At 43.3% G+C, this 20,976-nt stretch overlaps 1 protein-coding gene across 3 annotated transcripts in view; it reads left to right on the top strand.

Annotated features, from left to right (window-relative positions):
- The window catches only part of tasor2 (transcription activation suppressor family member 2), a 32,375-nt gene that overhangs the window by 9,437 nt on the left and 1,962 nt on the right, over nt 1-20,976 (top strand). The window contains exons 5-18 of one of the 3 annotated variants that reach the window (XM_014147727.3): nt 2,436-2,527; nt 2,786-2,923; nt 3,267-3,400; nt 3,525-3,541; nt 3,704-3,803; nt 4,019-4,113; nt 9,540-9,643; nt 9,840-9,912; nt 10,007-10,078; nt 10,239-13,121; nt 13,725-14,562; nt 16,092-16,254; nt 16,676-20,548; nt 20,753-20,878. In XM_014147727.3, the coding sequence (XP_014003202.3) occupies nt 2,436-2,527; nt 2,786-2,923; nt 3,267-3,400; nt 3,525-3,541; nt 3,704-3,803; nt 4,019-4,113; nt 9,540-9,643; nt 9,840-9,912; nt 10,007-10,078; nt 10,239-13,121; nt 13,725-14,562; nt 16,092-16,254; nt 16,676-20,548; nt 20,753-20,878 (8,708 nt within the window). Of the gene's footprint in view, nt 1-2,435; nt 2,528-2,785; nt 2,924-3,266; nt 3,401-3,524; nt 3,542-3,703; nt 3,804-4,018; nt 4,114-9,539; nt 9,644-9,839; nt 9,913-10,006; nt 10,079-10,238; nt 13,122-13,724; nt 14,563-16,091; nt 16,573-16,675; nt 20,549-20,752; nt 20,879-20,976 lie in introns of all 3 variants that reach the window. The other 2 variants (XM_014147726.3, XM_014147728.3) reach the window with 2 other exon arrangements.

Raw genomic sequence — 20,976 nt, 5'->3', positions numbered from 1 at the left:
AATTCAACATATTTTATACAAGGTGTGTGTATATGTTTTGTTTTTTAAAACCATGATCACGTAATCCTGTGTTTGAAATGTCACCCTCAAAACAACAATTTACGTAGTGATTTTTTTCATCCAATGTATTTTCCATGTAGATTCCACGTCACAATACGTTGGCAAATGATGTTGAAAGAACGTTGATTCAACCAGTTTGTGCCCAATGGTCAGACAGGACGCTAAACCAAAACCCATTTCCTGGCTTTGTGTTGGCAAAGTACCAAGTGGAAATGACTAAATGGTTCGCAGCGCGGAAGTTAAATACACTAGGTCAACAAGGGGATAAGAGAAAAATGTGTAGTTTGACTATTAATGAAAACTCTTCATGCTGTCATCCACAAGGCCTCAACTAAACAAAGGAACAGTTCTAAGCTTGTATAATGGACATGCTCTGTTTGGCTAGCTAGGCCTATAGAGAGGCAACTTGCTCACACAGTAAATGACATGCAATTGTCTAAGTTGTGACCATAATCTATACTATGCTATCCGTGAGTGTGCAGTAAATGGCTAAATACACTTCATAACATAAGTAATGAGATTGAAAGCAGTTTTCTTACCAAGCTGCTGGTTAACTTTTCAGTGCATGTTTGCTCAAGTGTCCCTCTGCTTTTGAAAGTGAAACTGTGCTTCACAGACATATGATATGACTGCTTTGACTGGAAAGAGAAAGTGGAAGTAGAGTGGAAAAGAGGGGAGAGACCAGTGAACCTTAACTCTAGTAATGTTTGCTGAGGCAGTGAGTAGCGTTAGCCTATACTTAGGCATACAGTAAAAATGTTTGAACGGTGTAGAAATTCCATATGATTCTAACTCATTGGAATGATTCTACTTTTATCAGCAGAATGTTAGTACTGTTATGAGAGTTTAGCTTCAAACATACAGTACATATCTAACTTTGTTTGGAGTTTCATAAATGCATTCCTGAATAGAATTCAAGGTGCGGAGGCAGTCCCTAGCAGTTCGAAAAGGGGGAGGGTGATGTAAGAGTATCTACGGTAGAACAAAGTCTGCTAGCTGTATATCTACTAGGACCGGATTGAGATAACTGCCGTAGTTATGGAGGAAGGAAACAGTGGTCAAATTCCTTGTGTGTTGTTTTGCACTTTCAAAAGTTAACAATTCTAAATGTGTACGACATCGCCATAGAAGATCTGTAAAAAAACTAGAGAACTGTTTAGAGATCTTAGGCAACTTTTTACAAAAAGAGTTGAAGCCTATTTTTTTCAGTGCAAGTACAAGCGGTCTTTTGTAAGCCCTTTTCATTCCTGTATGGTTTCGTCACTTGTCACTGCTTGAATGTGCTTAATCTAGTTTTTTTTTTTCACTATAGAGAAATTGACATGGCACAGCCTTCTCTGCTCAGACTAAAGAAAATATCTAACCACATATCCATAGCATGTACCTGTATGCTGCAAGACTGTGTTAGCCTACTGAGAAAAAGCCTGAGCATTAGCTTAGGGGGCCAACACAACATCATCATGTGAGTGTGGTGCCAATTCTGCCAAACCACCTGTTACATTATGCAGTGTTGACTAGGCAAGTCTGTTAAAAACAAATTCTTATTACAATGACGGCCTAGGAACAATGGGTTCACTGCCTTGTTCAGGGGCAGAACAACCAAGTTTTACCTTGTCAGCTCAGGTATTTGATCTAGCAACCTTTATTGTTACTAGCTCAATGCTCTAACCACTAGGCTACCTGCCATCCCAGTTAACCTGAAAACCAGTGTTAAGTTTCACAGCCTCTTCCAAAGTCCTCACTTCATTGTTTTAGAAAGGGAACACAGGCTGTGGTGGGCTTGGCAGTTGGCGCCAAAGTATAGAAAGTCCTCCTACGCATTGAAAATATCTTTGACATGTCTTCAGACAACTCGCTGAAAGGCTTTGGAACTTCCTCACTGGAGGATATTGCTAATTGTTTTGGGTAAGGCTTGACTGGGTGTGCCTTGGTACTTTGATACTAAGGACGTACTAAGGACGTTTATGTCAGATCAGGTGTATAAAAAAAACATATTTTAGGGTGTGGCTTTAGTTCTCTGGGCTGTCATGATTGGCCATTGGGAAAATGAGCACAAATAACATATTCACACTTAGAAATAAACCAAAAACCCCTTGACTGTGTGATGCATTTATTCAATAACATTTTTATTATAATATCTATATTCCCACTTCTCAAATTAAATATTTCAATGTAATTAAACCTACATATATTTGTATTCCTTGTACTACAAATATTTAGTTCAGCTAACATCTTTCAAGATCCTCACGCCTTATTCTGCACTGAATATTGTTGTTTTGGTTTTATCAGAGAGGAGGGTGCTGGCACACTCACCGCCCCATGTTCTTGCTGTGGGAACAGACTTGTCAAGAATGTGAACTTTCTTGTTAACTCAGGTGTGTACGTGTCCAAGTACTCAGACTGCCTGGACCTAAACCGCTGGTACCACGGGAAGTCTGGATACATCGCCATCATCAGACTCACCAAGGTATTTACATAGTTACGAGCCACAGAGGCGTTGCTATGTGTAACTTCACTGTTGAATGTTCCTCTAGGTTTTTGTTTCCTTCTAAGGAGTTTTTCCTTGCCCCCTGCTTCTGCTTGCTCTTTGGGCTTTAGGTCGAGTTACTGCAAAGCTCTTTGTGACGACTGCAGATGTAAAAAGGGCTTCATAAATACATTTGATTGATTTGTTTGTTGAAAGGGCTTGTCATTTAATTCTCTCTGTTTTTGTGGGGTTCTACAGGGCAGAGTGAGAGATGTGACAGAGAACTACACAGTGAACTACACCTCTCCCTCTAATGGGTTTGACTGTCATGTATCAGAGCAGCTCAGTGCTGTGTCAGCCAACACCAGCTCCTTCCTGGCCTTTGAGAGAACACAGGTGAGATTCCTCCATCCATCATCCCTCTAACATTCATCCATCCATGTCACACTGTGTACTTTTCCAGTAGGGAAAAAACCGTTGTAATGACGTCATTTCAACCAGCTTTGCCTGCTGGGTTTCGGGTTCTGTTGCCTTCAATTGTCAAATGTGCACTCTGTGTGTCAAAGCAATAAAACGAAAATGAATTTAGTAAGCTACCTCTCTAATGCACAAAAAGTTACAATTTATTCGTGTTTTTGCTCCAGGCATTTAGAAAAGTTGATGAAATAGACCTGTAGACACAGTAGTGATAAATACAATACAATAGCAAAGCTGAAGAGATTTGTGTTGGTCTTTGCAGTACTACATGTATGAGCTGCCTGGTGGAGGGGCTGACTCGACAGTCCAGCCTCCCAGCCATGTCTGCCCATTCGCTATAGTGGCTTTTTCCTATTGGGATACCAAGACACCTGCATCAGAGGACCAAGAGAAAAGGTACATTTCCCTCTTTCTCATGGGGTTTTTAATGTTTCCAGATTCATAGAAAATATTTGATGAAAAGGAACATCTTCTAAAACGTACAAAATTATTGATTTGTTTTTTTTCTTCTCTTTTGCAGTGAGGAAGAAAAAACAGGTGAGTAATGAATCAAACTGTTACAAAGGTGCTTTTGGATAATGTTATGGTGCCGTTCAATGGCTTATCATTACTACTACAGTACAGTACATTCCTACTTTAACTGAATGCATTAAGTTGCTCTGGATAACATTGTCTGCTAAAATGTAAATATTATTACAGTGTTTCACTACTACCCCTGGAGGGGTCAGCTCCAAATCAGCTCCCAGGTCTACCATGTGGGTCTGAAGTCTAGCACTGGACCCCTGATTCCAGCTAAACTGTAAGTTCAATGCAACCCTAGTGTGAAGGTGCACTGTCTCTCCCTATGCTATGACTTATAAATACAGTATCTTGTAAATATCTCTCCAATTTACTTGATGTGGGTCGTGTTTAGTAGGGCACACCATAGCAAGACAGTAGGCAACAAAACAAAAAAAACGTTTAACTACCTGTTTTCATGTAACAACCTGAGAATGTCATTTTGTTTGATTTCAGTCCAACAGTAATGGCAGTTGACGGAGCCATTAAAATGTCAGATCTGAGGCAGAAATTACCAAAGGCTATATTTGAAACCTGCTTCATCGGTGAAGGTACGTTTACATGTGTTACATATGTTTACAAATGTAAATGTAGGCCACTCAAAAGTGCTTTCATTGTGATAGCATTTTGCTTGAGCAGTGTCACCACAAACAAACTTTCCCAGGACTAGGGTTGCAAAGGGAGGGTATATTACTGAAAACTACCAGAATTTTCATATCTTTCAAAGATTTTATGTTGTTTATCACAAGACATCAAGTGGCTCTTTTGGATACTTCAGATTATCACAGGTGTTTGTAATCTGGCCCTCTGTGTGGCCTTATCACATGCAAAATATATGAAATAAGATGATACAAGTAAATGGAATGACAAAGCTGTAAAACATTATCCTAAATATACTGAACAAAAATATAAAGGCTACATGCAACGATTTCAAAGATTTTACTGAATTGCAGTTCATATAAGGAAATCAGTCAATTTAAATAAATTCATTAGGCCCTAATCTATGGGATTTCACATGACTGGGAATACAGATATGCATCTGTTGGTCACAGATATCTTACAAAAAGGTAGGAACGTGGATCAGAAAACCAGTCAGTGTCTGGTGTGACCACCATTTGCCTCATGGAGTGCGACACTCTCCTTCACATAGAGTTGATCAGGCTGTTGATTGTGGCTTGTGGAATGTTGTCCCACACCTCTTTTATGGCTGTGTGAAATTGCTGGATATTGGCGGGAACTGAAACACGCAAAAAAAGAACCGTCCTCTCACTGTCAACAGCGTTTATTTTCAGCAAACTTAACATGTGTAAATATTTGTATGAACATAACAAGATTCAACAACTGAGACATAAACTGAACAAGTTCCACAGACGTGACTAACAGAAATGGAATAATGTGTCCCTGAACAAAGGGGGGGATCAAAATCAAAATAAGTCAGTATCTGGTGTGGCCACCAGCTGCATTAAGTACTGCAGTGCATCTCCTGCTCATGGACTGCACCAGATTTGCCAGTTCTTGCTGTGAGATGTTACCCCACTCTTCCACCAAGGCACCTGCAAGTTCCCGGACATTTCTGGGGGGAATGGCCCTAGCCCTCACCCTCTGATCCAACAGGTCCCAGACGTGCTCAATGGGATTGAGATCCGGGCTCTTCGCTGGCCATGGCAGAACACTGACATTCCTGTCTTGCAGGAAATCACACACATAACAAGCAGTATGGCTGGTGGCATTGTCATGCTGGAGGGTCATGTCAGGATGAGCCTGCAGAAAGGGTACCACATGAGGGAGGAGGATGTCTTCCCTGTAACGCACAGCGTTGAGATTACCTGCAATGACAACAAGCTCAGTCCGATGATGCTGTGACACACTGCCCCAGACCATGACGGACCCTCCACCTCCAAATGGATCCCGCTCCAGAGTACAGGCCTCGGTGTAACGCTCATTCCTTCGATGATAAACGCAAATCCGACCATCACCCCTGGTGAGACAAAACCGCGACTCGTCAGAGAAGAGCACTTTTTGCCAGTCCTGTCTGGTCCAGCGACGGTGGGTTTGTGCCCATAGGCGACGTTGTTGCCGGTGATGTCTGGTGAGGACCTGCCTTACAACAGGCCTACAAGCCCTCAGTCCAGCCTCTCTCAGCCTATTGCGGACAGTCTGAGCACTGATGGAGGAATTCTGCGTTCCTGGTGTAACTCGGGCAGTTGGTTTTGTTGCCATCCTGTACCTGTCCAACAGGTGTGATGTTCGGATGTACCAATCCTCTGCAGGTGTTGTTACACGTGGTCTACCACTGCGAGGACAATCAGCTGTCCGTCCTGTCTCCCTGTAGCGCTGTCTTAGGTGTCTCACAGTACGGACATTGCAATTTATTGCCCTGCCACATCTGCAGTCCTCATGCCTCCTTGCAGCATGCCTAAGGCACGTTCACACAGATGAGTAGGGACCCTGGGCATCTTTCTTATGGTGTTTTTCAGAGTCAGTAGAAAGGTCTCTTTAGTGTCCTACGTTTTCATAACTTTGACCTTAATTGCCTACCGTCTGTAAGCTGTTAGTGTCTTAACGACCGTTCCACAGGTGCATGTTCATTAATTGTTTATGGTTCATTGAACAAGCATGGGAAACAGTGTTTAAACCCTTTACAATGAAGATCTGTGAAGTTATTTGGATTTTTATGAATTATCTTTGAAAGACAGGGTCCTGAAAAAGGGATGTTTCTTTTTTTGCTGAGTTTAGATCGAAAGCATCCCAAACATGTTCAATGGGTGATATATCTGAGTATACAGGCCATGGAAGAACTGGGACATTTTCAGCTTCCAGGAATTGTCTACAGATCCTTGCGACATGGGGCTGTGCATTATCATGCGGAAACGAGGTGATTTTGTCACGGTATCTCTGTGCATTCAAATTACCATCAATAAAATGTAATCGTGTTTGTTGTCCGTAGCTTATGCCTGCCCATACCATAACCCCACCATGGGGCATTCTTTTCACAACGTTAACATCAGCAAACCGCTCGCCGACATGACGCCATACATGTGGTCTGAACATTCAATTCTCTGGCAACAGCTATGGTGGACATTCCTGCAGTCAGCGTGTCAATTGTACTCGCCCTCAACTTGAGACATCTGTGGCATTGTGTTATGTGACGAAACTGCACATTTTAAAGTGGCCTTTTATTGTCCCTAGCACAAGGTGCACCTGTGTAATGATCATGCAGTTTAATCAGCTTCTGGATATGCCACACCTGTCAGGTGGATGGATTATCTTGGCAAATGAGAAATGCTTACTACAGGGATGTAAACAAATGTGTGCACCACATTTGAAAGAAATAAGCTTTTTGTGCGTATGGAACATTTATGGGATATTTTATTTCAATTCATGAAACAAACACTTCACTTGTTGCGTTGATATTTTTGTTCAGTGTATAAACCATCATCTTAGTGAATACCATTGATGTTTAATATGAAGGTTTCAGCATGAAATATCCTTTCTATTATTTTTTTTACACACTATGTCAATATGTATGTTATCAATGTTTTGTCATTAATCTTCAACTTTAAGCCAGCAACATATTACCCTGCATCCCACTGCTGGCTTACCTCTGAAGCTAGAGCACCTCCTCCCAGCTGCCCACAGCACTGAGGCTAGGCGACACGGTCACCACCGATAAATCCATGATAATCGAAAATTTCAAGAAGCATTTCTCTACGGCTGGCCATGCTTTTCTCCTGGCTACCCCAACCCTGGCCAACAGCTCCGCACCCCTCGCAGCTACTTGCCCGAGCTTCTCCTTCACCCAAATCCAGATCGCAGATGCAAATCAATTTCTAACATTTTTGATATGCGTTTTTCTGGATTTTTGTTGTTGTTATTCTGTCTCTCACTGTTCAAATAAACCTACCATTAAAATTATAGACTTATCATTTCTTTGTCAGTGGGCAAACGTACAAAATCAGCAGGGGATCAAATACTTTTTTCCCTCACTGTATGTGAGAATGCTGTTCATTGATTACAGCTCAGCGTTCAACACCATAGTACCCACAAAGCTCATCACTAAGCTTAGGATCCTGGGACTGAAGACCTCCCTCTGCAACTGGATCCTGGACCTCCTGACGTGCCACACCCAGGTGGTAAGGGTAGGCAACAACATATCATCCACGCTGATCTTCAACACTGGGGTCCCTCAGGGGTGCGTGCTTAGTCCCCTCCTGTACTCCCTGTTCACCCACGACTGCGTGGCCAAGCACGACTCCCAACACCATCATTACGTTTGCTGACGCCACAACAGTAGGCCTGATCACCGACAACGAAGAGACAGCCTATAGGGAGGAGGTCAGAAACCAGGCAGTGTGGTGCCAGGACATCTACCTGTTCCTCAATGTGAGCAGGACAAAGGAACTGATCGTGAACTATAGGAAAAATGAGGGCCGAACAGGCCCCCATTAACATCGACAGGGCTGAAGTGGAGCGGGTTGAGAGTTTCAAGTTCCTTGGTGCCCACATCACCAACGAACTATCATAGTCCAAACACATCAAGACAGTTGTGAAGAGGGCACGACAACACCTTTTCCCCCACAGGAGACTGAAAAGATTTGGCATGGGTCCACAGATCCTCAAAAAGTTCTACAGCTGCACCATCGAGAGCATCCTGACCGGTTGCATCACCGCCTGGTATGGCAACTGCTTGGCATCTGACCATACGGCGCTACAGAGGTTAGTGCGTACGACCCAGTACATCACTGGAGCCAAGCTTCCTGACATCCAGGACCTATATACTAGGTGGTGTCAGAGGAAGGCCCAAAAAGATGTCAAAGTCTCCAGTCACCCAAGTCATAGACTGTTCTCTCAGCTACCGCACGGCAAGCAGTACCAGAGCTCCAAGTCTCGGACCAAAAGGCTCCTTAACAGCTTCTACCCCCAAGCCATAAGACTGCTGAACAATTAATCAAATTGTAACCAAGACTATTTACAGTGACACCACCCCCCTCGCCCCCATATGTTTTTACACTGCTGTAACTTGCTGTTTATTATCTATGCATAGTCACTTTACAAATTACCTCGACTAACCTGTACCCCCGCACATTGACTCGGTACCAGTACCCCCTTTATATAGCCTCATTATTGTTATGTAATTTACATTTACGTCATTTAGCAGACGCTCTTATCCAGAGCGACTTATGTAATATTCTTGTTACTTTTTGACTTCATTTTTTAAAATATTTTTTCCCCATAAACTATCAAAATAAGAAAGTCGCACACTCCATGTATAATCTCCCAGCAATTTAATGGGTATTTACCAACCGAAACGTTTAGGCACAGTGATACCGAAACGTTGGTAAATACCCATTAGATTTCTGGGAGATTATACATGGAGTGTGCGACTTTCTTTATTTTGATAGTTTATTCCCCATTAATCAGCACCTCCACACAAGCTATTATTCTGGGTGTGCGCCAGCTCATGTTTTTTTATCTAATATTTTTTTCCCCGTCTGTTGTGTCGACTTTATTACATTTTTTACTTTAGTTTATTTAGTAAATATATTCTTAACCAACAATGCAGTTCAAGAAATAGAGTTAAGGGCTTTAAGAATTTCACGGTAAGGTTGTACCTGTTGTATTCGGCGCATGTGACAAATAACATTCGATTTGATTAGATGCTTTTTTCATTAATTAGGCTATTTGGTCTATCTAATACATGGACACAGATCTAAAAAAATATACACTATCTACGAATATATATGTTTTTAAGTTATTCAACTATAAATCACCAAAGTTACCATAGATCTTCAGTTAATTATGAAAATTACAGAAGATTCCTGTAACTTTGATAAATTACCATTAGCTTTGCAACCCTACCCAAGGATATTTTTATGTGTTGCTGATCTGAATATTTATCCAGCTGTGTGAGCTTTACAGAGCTTTATTTTTTATTTATTTTGACCATTTAATGATATTGAATTGTACGGTTTTTCAGTTTCTCTGGAAGGAATGTGTTGGAGTCTGTATGAGTTGGCACCCAGTGAGGCTGAGGACACCTCTCTCTCTCAGCTCACACAGGAGCTCAAGGAGAAAGACCTGGTGAGCGTTCATTGATCTTAAAGTCGGCTGACAGGTTATTGGAAGACCGGAATGGAAAGGGAAAGGGAGGCACCTAGTCAGTTATAGAATGCATTCAACTGAAATGTGTCTTCCGCGTTTAACCCAACCCCTCTGAATGCAGTTCATTGTTGTGTTGTCAGACCTTGATTGTAATAAATCTTTTTCTTACCAACAGGCCCTCGCAATACAACTGAATGATAGTGGTTTCCTTATACTGTTACATTCATCTCACTTCCTCACATATGAAGGTAAGACAAAACCTGTATACGCAACATATTGCATTTAAATATATTATAGATAGAAGCTAAATATCTAACTTTACATTATAATTGTACATTTCAGATGCTGGGTCCAATAAGCCAGAGGTATTGCAGGGGATGTTTGTGTTTCCAGATTCCAGAGCTATACAGCGAGGTGTGTGTGTGTGTGTGTGTGTGTGTGTGTGTGTGTGTGTGTGTGTGTGGGTGTGTGGGTGTGTGTGTGTGGCCAACACCTATGCCCTTGTATACAGTAAGGTTTTTGTCTATTCTTTTATAATTTATACTTACGTAATGTCATTTATTTTTTACCACAGACACCAAGATCTGCTCGGAGAAGCCCTCCCTCTCACCAGAGGGCCTCCAGGTGGTGCCTGCACTGAACTACGCAGAGACAGAGGTGGAAAAGTGCCTCCCTGAACAGAGTGGGGAGCTACGTGGTTTACTAGAGCAGCATATCCAGAGCTACGCTGCCCTCATCCACCCTGGGCTTACTATCAGTCCATCCAGGGAAGCCAGCATCTTCCCAGATCAGTTTGATGTTCCTGACGCCCTCAAATATCTCTACTCCACCCCAAAGTGGACTGAAATGGGATGGAAATGTCTCAAGTCTTACTTCCACCAGCCGGGCTCCTTCGAGCTCTCTGTATCCAGGGCCACGGAGCTCCTGGCGGCTGGACGAGAGGAGCGAGGGGATGAGCCAGATGATGACGTCTACTACTGTCTATCATCTCCAGAAGGCCCCCCCATGACTCCTGCTAGTCTGGGTGGCCCAGAGGAGGAGCAGTCAGGGGGACAGTCACCAGGAGACACAGCTGACACAGCCACATACATAAGTAATGCACCGGCAGTATCTACAGAGGACTTTGAGAAACCTGGTATGACCAAGGCAGACAGCAATGCACCAAATAAAAGAGTAGAGGAAGAGAAGAACTTGTCTTCAAAGGAGGTGCAAGACAAGGTGCAACATGTGCAACCCAATGAGGTGCAGGAGGAAGTGCCCTCTGATCTTACCAAGCCTGCCGTCCCAGCAGGGGACTTTGGGAAACCTGTCTTGAAGAAGGCTGACAGTAATGCACCAGAGACAACTTTGATTCCAAAAGAGGTGCAGAAGGAGCTTCCCTGTGATCTTTCCCAGCCTGATGTGTTGGCAGATGATTCTGGGAAACCTGGGAAGAACAAGGCCGTACCAGGGGTAGGAGTAGAGGATGAAGGGACACATTTGAACCCAGAGGAAGTCCAAGTGGATAGGCAAAAGGAGGTGAACGAGGATATGCTTTCTGATCTTTCACAGCCTGCAGTCTCTGCAGAAAACTTTAGGAAAGCTGGCCCAGCAGCGTTGGGTAAGGCAGACTGTAAAGCACCAGAGGAAGGAGTAGCGAATGAAGGGACAAACTTGCACCTGAAAGTGGTGCAAAAGAATATGCCCTCTGGTCTTTCACAGCCTGCAGTCTCTGAAGAGGAATTGAAGAAACCTGGGCCGGCCCTGGCAACCAAGCCCAACATTAAAGCAGTAGAGACAGGAGTAGAGGATAAAGGGGGGGATTTGCCTAAGGAGGTGCTAGAGGAGGTTCCATGTGATGCAGTGTCGGCAAAGGTTTTTGCAATAGCCGGTATGACAGTGATGACCAAGGCCACAGAGGTGACAGAGGTTTCAACCTCACCTGCATCAGGTGACCTCCCAACAGTGCTAGTCATCACTGCCACTGAAGGAACTGCAACCGTTGTACCTCATAATGACAACTTTGGCTTGATCAATACAGAGTCGATCACAAAGAACTCCTCCAGTTTGCCACCAGCCAAAGTACAGGAGAGGGATGGAAGTGCTCTCAATGGGCAATGTGGCAAGGCCAATGAGGTCAATAATGTCTCTACATCAGATTGGAGGAAACGGCCAAGGAAACGGCGTAGATTTAGCGGGTTGGGTAAACGGGTCTTGAGGTCTTCAGCAGCTGACTTTGAAGAGGAAGAAACTGAGAAGGGATGTTTGGGTTCAAGTAAAGTCTTCTCATTGAAAAAGAGGAAGGAAATGACAGATTTAGTTCAACTTAACCCATGGAAAAAGAAGGAAACGATGGATGTAACCCAGGTTCGCCCATTGAAAATGCAGAGGGAACTGATGAATTTGACCCTAGATCCCCCATTGAAAAAGAAGGAAAGAATGGATGTAACCCAGGTTCACCCAATGAAAATGCAGAGGGAAGTGATGAATTTGATCCAAGATCTGCCTTTGAAAAAGAAGAAGGAAAGGAAAGATTCAATTAACTTTTACCCATTCAAAAGTAAGGAAAGTATTGATCTAATTCAAGACGGCCACCCATTGAAAAAGAAGACGGATCGGTGGGACTTGAAGGCAATCATCTCCGAATGCGGTAGAGTCTTTGTCCCTCATGGTTCAGAAGTTATCGCCAAGGATATAGAATCTTTGAAAGTTATGGGGAAAGTGATAGATCACAAACAATGTGCTGATGAGATGATGGTTGAAGCTTGTATCAAAGTACCCCAACCCATAGAAACAGGAGATGAATCTGGCCTAGAGTTGATAAAGTCAGATGAAAACAAAGAGTCGCACATATGGAGTTCAGACAGTAAAGACCATCCACCAAAGGTCAAAATGGCTGATGTAGACAAGATGGCCTCTCAGAAACCCTCAGAACTGGTCCAGAGCAAAGACATGGATTTTCCTTCCTTAGAAAAACACAAAAATAATTGTCAATTTGTTGCAATATCCCTCAGTAAACTAAAGACAGTTTTTTCAAGAAGGGGAAAGAGGAAAACACCTCTCAAACCTGTTTCAGGAGATCAAATGTTACCATTGGACAAGAAAAGCAAGGCCGATGCTGGCATGGATAAAATGGAAAGTGTTCATTTGAGTAATTCCTGCAAAGATACCCCGGACAGAACCACATGTGCTGCTGAAGTTGCAAAGGAACAGACATTTGGCCTAGACCCAAAATTTGCACTAGCATTAGGCTTGACTCCTAGGGAGTTGCATAATAATGCACCCAAATCTCCAGAAAAAAGTGATATCCCATTGAAGAAAGACATTCAGAGCAGACTGGACCTGGTCCCACCTCAAGCCACATCTGACCAAACGTCTGAGGCGTTGCCTAGCTCCCCTTCAGCAACAATAACCTTAACGGGTCGGGGGAGCCCATTCAAAATGAAATGCAAGCCTGCAGACTCCATAAGGAAAAAATGTAAGTTCCTCTTGGGAAGCCATGTAGTTGTTGTCAACCTCACGTCATGCAAATAACAAAACATGCAGATTGATTTTGTTTTGTTCTCCTAAACCACACACTTAATTAGATATTTGTAATCTTGATAATTGAGTTGTGATTGCAGTTAATATGTGCTGAATGTTGAAATATGCTGAAATGTTAAAATAATCACTTTGTCTTGAATTCCTGATGATTCCGTTTCTATATCTCTTTTTCTATCTGAACTGCAAAGCAACACTATGAAGTAATATGTTAATAGCTTCTTGCTATTCTGGTCCCAGGTCTGTTTGTGCTGTAGTTGACAAGACAGCACAAACTGATCTTGGACCAGGCTAGCCTCTTGCCACCTCCTTTGCCTCTGCTTTGTCTTGCTGCGTGTCGTGCTACTGTCCCCCATTTCAATCTGATACAAATCATAAAACAATTTGGTTCAATTTTGGCGAGGAGATTTGCATGCAGGCGACTGACTGCCTTACGACAATTGAATTTCAAAGTATTAATTATCACTATGCGCTACTTCGTGTTTTTTGTTTTCATACTGTTTCTTCTGTCTCTTTTCTCTGTTCTCTTTTGTTTCTACAGGGTGGTTGCACTATCACACAGCAGCTTCTTTTGAAAAAGAGAAAGTTGCACAACCTATGTCCTCCCAACTACTGACACTTAACCCTGATGTCAGGCGTGTTGTCAGTAGGGGTAGGCCTCGCACAGTGAAGAAAGATGCCAGTGATGCATCATGCCCACCAGCAGATGCTCTGACCCTTTTGGCCGATTTGGCCCTCAGTACCAGTAACGACAAAGTACTGGAACAGCAGTCAGACCACCTGGCTCTTCAGCAACAAGAATGCTGTCCAAGTTTGGTAATAAGTGACAACAGTGTCAAAGATGGTGGCTCTCCTCATGAGCCAGATGGTGAACCAGAGTCTGTCCTTCATGCACTGCTGAAGCAGCCTTCTGCTGCTAGGCTTAAACTTCCCCCTCAGTCTCCGTCACCCAAGGGGCTGGTGGTGGGGAGTGGGGAGCGGGTTGTGTTAGTCTCACAAGAGCATTCTTACTCACTGCCGCCATCCTCCTCTCTACTATTGGGTTTGTCAGGTTCAACCCTCCAAGTCCCCATTTCAGAGGGACTTCAGCCGCATCGCAAGGATATGGTCTATGATGACGGAACTCAAGCATTACGGGCCGTCCTGTGTCAGGAGCAGGACCAGAACAGGAAGGAACTCGGGGAGGAACCCGGGATGGCTCCAGAATCCATGATGAAAGGCATTGGACGCAGGCAGAAGTTCCGGCGCTTACGGCGGTTCATCGAAAAAGACAGCTCAGTTCAAGTGACAAGGCTGTGGAAGGAAAACTATGACTTTAATTCAGACAGCAAGTTTACCAACGACCCTATGGATAAAACAGTTATTAGAGCCCTACATGGGTATGTACTTAGAATTTGTAATTTACACTGAACAAAAATATAAACACAACATGCAACAATTTCAAAAAGTTACACTTCATATAAGGAAATCAGTCAATTTAAATAAATGCATTAGGCCCTAATCTATGGATTTCAATGGCTGGGAATACAGATATGAATCTGTTGGTCATAGATACCTTAAAAAAGGTAGGGCCGTGGATCAGAACACCAGTCAGTATCTGGTGTGACCACCATTTGCCTCATGCAGCGCCACACATCTCCTTTGCATAGAGTTGATCAGGCTGTTGATTGTGGCCTGTGGAATACTGTCCCACTCCTCTTCATTGTCTGTGCAAAATTGCTGGATATTGGCGGGAACTGAAACACGCTGTCATACACGTCGATCCAGAGCATCCCAAACATGCTCAATGGGTGACATGCCTGGTGAGTATGCAGGCCAAGGAAAAACAGGGTCCTTTTCAGCTTCCAGGATTGTGTACAGATCCTTGCGACATGGGGCTGTGCATTATCATGCTGAAACATGAGGTGATGTTAGTGGATGAATGGCACGACAATGGGCCTCAGGATCTCGTCACGGTATCTCTGTGCATTCAAATTGCCATCGCTAAAATTAAATTCTGTTCGTTGTCCGTAGCTTATGCCTGCCCATACCATAACCCCACCACCACCATGGGGCACTGTGTTCACACATCAGGAAACAGATCACCCAAACGACACCGTACATGCTATCTGCCGTCTATTCATCCGTGACGTTCACACTTCTCCAGTGTGCCAGTGGCCATCGGAGGTGAGCATTTGCCCACTGAAGTCGGTTATGATGCCGAACTGCAGTCAGGAAGACCCTGGTGAGGATGATGAGCACGCAGATGAGCTTCCCTGAGACGGTTTCTGACAGTGGTCCGCGGTTGTGAGGCTGGTTGAACATACTACCAAATTCTCTAAAACGACATTGGAGGCGGTTTATGGTAGAGAGAAATTAACATTCAATTATCTGGAAACAGCTTTGGTGGACATTCCTGCAGTCAGCATGCCAATTGCACGCTTCCTAAAAACTTGAGACATCTGTATCATTGTGTTGTGTGACATAACTGCACATTTAAGTGACCTTTTATTGTCCCCAGCACAAGGTGCACTTGTGTAATTATCATGCTGTTTAATCAGCTTCTTGATATGCGACACCTGTCACGTAGATGGATTATCTTGGCAAAGTAGGAATGCTCACAAACAGGGATGTAAACAAATTTGTGCAAAACATTTGAGAGAAGCTTCTTGTGCGTAAGGAACATTTCTGGGATCTTTTATTTCAGCTCATGAAACATGGGACCAACACTACATGTTGCATTTATAATTTTGCTCAGTGTAAATAAAAATGTCTTTAGTTTTTTTCTTCTAACTACTAGATGCATAAGTGAAGAGCTTGCTAGAGACAGAAAGCTTATTCTATATTACTCAACAGACTAATTGTTTAACTGGATTTTGATTTCTCTGTGTCCCTTTCCTTCACCCCTCTGCACCCTCTCTCTGTATAGCCCATGGGATTTCAACATTGACGACACAAACGAACAGGTTCAGCTCATCATCCACATGTGGATAGGTCTTTTCTACAGCAGGTCCACTGCTAGATTCTTCCAGGCAGACCCAAGTCTTCTATGTATGGAGGAAAAAGATTCTACAGAAGTGGATCATGGAATGGTACAAGCCCAGGTTACATCTGAGACCAAGACAAGTTCCCCTGCTTATATTGCCCTTTCCAGGATCCCAGAACCTGAAGTTTTGGACCTTAGTAATGTGGGTAAAAAAGAATCACAACCATTAAGCTTGGAACCTGAGGTATTGGACCTTTCAGTGAAAACAACCTCGACTGTGTTAGATTTCACTGTAGACACAAAGGATTCCCCTGAGTCCAAGCAAAGAATAGATTTAAAAAATCCTTCAGTATACCAACCAGAAAGTGGACTCCACAAGGAAATCATCTCTTTTCACAAACAAAGTACAGGTCTTGAGTTAAAGGTTAGAAAATAAATATATATGTAAAGCACAAATGTTTTCCAATAAATATTTTGTTGACATAATACACATAATTGTTTATTTTGCTTGTCTCTTTTCTCTTCAGGTTTACAGAGACCGTGTGGACAGCATGATGTCAGACAAAGCGAGTGAACTGGATGATGATGAAACTAACAACCATGAGAATGACAGCAATGGTACCCTCCAAAATGATGTGTCCCCTAACAGAAGATCTTTGGAAAGTGATGGATCGTACATTCTCTTGTGTGAACAGGCAGCAAGTGTGTACATTAATCCAGAAAAGGCCCTGGAGACTCAAAGAATTGCCCAGGGTTTGGAGGGCAAAGCCAAAAAGGAAATCCAAAAGAAAGAGAGGAGCCATGATGGAGAACAAAACATAGCAAGTCTTAAAACCATGGAATCTAAAGATGTTGATGAGGCGCAACAAGTTAAAGATAACGATTCAGTCAAAACAATGTCATGCACAGAGGTGCTGGGGGATGGTGACATTACCAATATGGCTGACAGAGTTGAGCGTAATGCAAGTGAATCCAGAGATGGGTCTGACGTTGCCATCTGTGATGGCAGTGAGTCAAAAACGCACAACGCATATCATAGCATGAAGGATTCTGTTGAAGCAGCAAAATCACAAGCAGTGCATGTTGGGAAAGACACCACAAACAAGGAAATCAATGCACAACCTGCTGGGAATGATTCCATTGATAAGGCACTCAAAGAAATGCATGATGAAAATATTCCCAAAGATGTGTCACGGGATGATGGGAACTCCAAAAATGAGGTGCAAACTGCATTGCAGGAAGGGAATGATACTAGAGATGAGGCTCTACCAGTGGTGAATTATGAAAACGATTCAGGAGATAAAGCAGCACCTGCAGTATGTGGTGGGAATAATTCTGTGGCTGAAACACCACCAGAGATATCACATAATGGAAATGATTCCCAAAAAGAAACACCGTCAGTGGTGCATGGTGGGAATGATTCGACACTACCTGTGAAAATGTATAGCAAGCTGTATGTAGACGAAGAACCCACTGCAGTGAACGATAGAAATGCTTCCACCGATGAGGTACAACCAATGGAGCAGGTTGGGAATGTTTCTGTTGGCACTACTAGAGTACTGCTAGAGATGCAGGGTGAGATTAAATCTAAAGATGAGGTACTGACCACGAGAGTATTTCCACTATGTGATGGGAACACGCCTTGTGTAGGTGAGTTCGACACACCCAGTCAGTCCAAGGATGTTTCAGGAGAGGCTAAAACAACAGTAGTTGAGACTGATTTCAATGGCATTAGGGATTCTAAAGATCAGAAACAGATATCAATATCGGGTCAGAGTAAATCTGATATTGACACACAAGGACCCCAACATTCTCAAGACGAGACATCAGAAGTACTGACAGGCCAGGTAGAAATACCACTGATTGGAGTAGGAATTCCCAGGGAAGATATCTCACACACAGATATTCTACATTCACACAGTCAGACATCAGAGACAGTGCGTGCTCAGATAGAAATACCATTTATTGGAGTAGAATTACCATTCATTGGAGTAGAGAAGGATAGCAAGGATTTCATGCACCCAGAGGGGCACGACATTCACCTGTGTCAGAAAGAGACACCAATATCTTCAGTGTGTCATGGGGATAACTTGTTTTCAGGTGAAATGTTTAGAATAGCTTCAAAGGGAACTGAATCTGTCAGTAGATGCCCAACCCCTATCGTGGACAATGGTTACATTCCGATTCCTGACATCGACAGTGGCCGCTTGGTTATCTGCGATGCCGGTGGGGTCAGCAAACCCCTCAGCAGATGCCCAACACCTACACAAGATGAGCCACCTTTCGTTACAGAATTGTCTTATGTCCATCACACACCGAAGACGTTTTCTTTGCCTGATTCAAAAGACACCAACAGTCCCAACCTCAATAGTGGTCTTGCTCTTATTGAAAATGAAAAGGCTTATCGTGAACCACATGAACCAAGTCTTGGTAGCAGCCCTAGCACTGTAGCGAATATGTTGCATGAGTTGCGTAAATCCAGCAACAACAATAGCAAACCAAATCATCTGGAAGCCATTGGTAAACAGTTCTCTCAATTATGGACTGAACCCCGCAAGAAGCCAATCGCCACTAGCACACCTCTCAACACTCCCTATACTTCTTCAAAGGAAAAAAACGATTACAATCCTTATTCAAATATGCGACTTACCCCTGCTGAACAAGACCTGTATGCTCTTTCAAGTCACGATTCACTGCATAGGTTCCCTGACTCCTATCCCAAAACCCATAGCACCTTAACACAGAAAGCAGCATTCTCTGTGCCATCAATCCACCTTGAAGTCCTGTCCAATGAAACAACAGAAAGAACATTAACTCGGGACTTGAGTGAAATCGCTTTGGAAGGAGACACTAACTTGTGTCCTGCCTCAACAGAGATGATCATACAGTCCATCTGTCAGAGTATCCCAGGAGGAAGTGGACCTACAGCAGCTTCTCAGAACCTTTCAGGGCACAACTTTACTGAGCCCCATCCATACAGCCAACAGCTTGCCATGGCTGTGAATCTCTCCAAGAGTGAAGGCAGCAGAGGCGAGTACAGCTGGAAAGAAGGACAGACGAATATTGACCCTATGTCTTCAGATGTTCTCAAAAGCAAACAAACCGATGCCCCTGTCCACTCAAACACTAATCCTCACCCTTATAACACACCATATGTCAGCGAAATGAGGAGACAGATTGCAAGTTTGCAAGATTACGTTATGGATGAAAGTGAGGCCGTAGAGCAAGACAACATTGAATCTAGTCTAGAGAAAAATTGGATATCAGATGACCAACACACAAGTAATACATCCCAGTTGAATAAAACAAAACTTGACTTCATCAACTCTTTACGCCAGTATCAGCAATGGGATAAACGGGAATTTGATGATGTTTTGGACTTCAGCAAGCAAGGCACTTCCTCTTCAGTCACCTTCCAGTCTGAAGAATCAGACAAAATATTTACCCATATGGAAGAGAACAAACAGGACTGGTTAAAGTATTGTAGGTCAGAGAGGAGTAGGAACACCTCCAAAAGCCAAATCAATTTGGACGATGAGCACGAGGACGTTTCCTCATTTGCAAAGCCATGCCTAGTTACAGTTTTGGACCACAAAGGAAACAGAATCACCTATGAAAACTATCCCGTTCTGAAACCTTCAACAAGCATGCACACACGGACAGTTCCGAACTCAAACAGACAGGGCTCGAGCAGTTTTGTGGAGTTCTCCAAGAGGTGGGATGATACACACAACGCTGATGAATCTGACCTCACTCAGTCTTCTGTGGATCTGGAGACCCTCATCTTCTCAGAGAGAATGAACCACATGCTAAAACGTAAAAGGAAGAGTAGCAGCAGCAGGTACAACCGATCAAGACACCACAGGTCAAATGTAGAAGAAAGAGCTTCCTCCTGTAGCCCGGCTGTGACAGTGCACTTTTCCAGCCTGCAGGAACAGGAAAGCTCGGAGGAACACTGGGAGGGACTACCTTCACTCGCAGGGCAGAAGTTAAAAATAGATATGCCTGAAAGGAAGGGTATGCCTGAAGAAACAGACAGAGATATGCCACAGCATCTTCAAAAACTCTCCTATACAAAGGGCAGTGAGATGACGCATGTCAAAGTTTCAGATCTGGTGGCGGAAAGTTTCAAGGCGTACCATGCCATGATGACTGAGGTCTGTGCAGGCAGAAAGTACCCACACAGAACTGAGAGACTCAAGAGAGAAGAAGCAAAGAGGAACAGTTTGCCAAAGTCTCGAGCCCCAAGCAAAGACAAAGACTTCTGTGGTCAGATGAAGAAGGACATGTATGACAGCCTGCATGATAATCTGAATTCTGTTGTGAAACAGTCATGTAAGAACAAGTTCAGGTTCTACATACTGGTGACATCAGATGACCCATTCTTCAAAGAGACAAAGGTAAGATGAACGTAAATGTTCGACTGGTCCTAGATCAGTTTGTGCTGTCTTGCCAACTTCTATGGTCAGTCACAAATGACCATAGCCTATGCAGCGCAAACAGATCTGGGACCAGGGTACGAAACCGTACCATAAGCTGTACAACAATGAAAGCCAAAGTTCATTCTTGCACCATGTTTAAAAACAAGCTTGTTATTTTTGTAGGAGCTGTTAGAAGCAGAGGGACACATAACAGTAGAAGAGTCTCAATTCTGCCTTGGAAAGGATACTCCCTCATCCCCTCTATACATTATCTTGAGGAACGAAGATATTGCTGAACACATTTGTGAGGTAAGACTGTTGTAGACTTATAAAAGTATCTCAAACTCCTGGAAAAGAATAAGCAATCCAGGTTTGAAATCCAGCCTTTTGAATCGGTTTTCGTTGTT

Source organism: Salmo salar, chromosome 16 (genome assembly GCF_965601325.2).
Source record: "Salmo salar chromosome 16, fSalSal1, whole genome shotgun sequence".
NCBI lineage: Eukaryota > Metazoa > Chordata > Actinopteri > Salmoniformes > Salmonidae > Salmo > Salmo salar.
The sequence above is the reverse complement of the archived record's forward strand: the minus strand, read 5'-3'. Positions and strand labels throughout refer to the sequence as shown.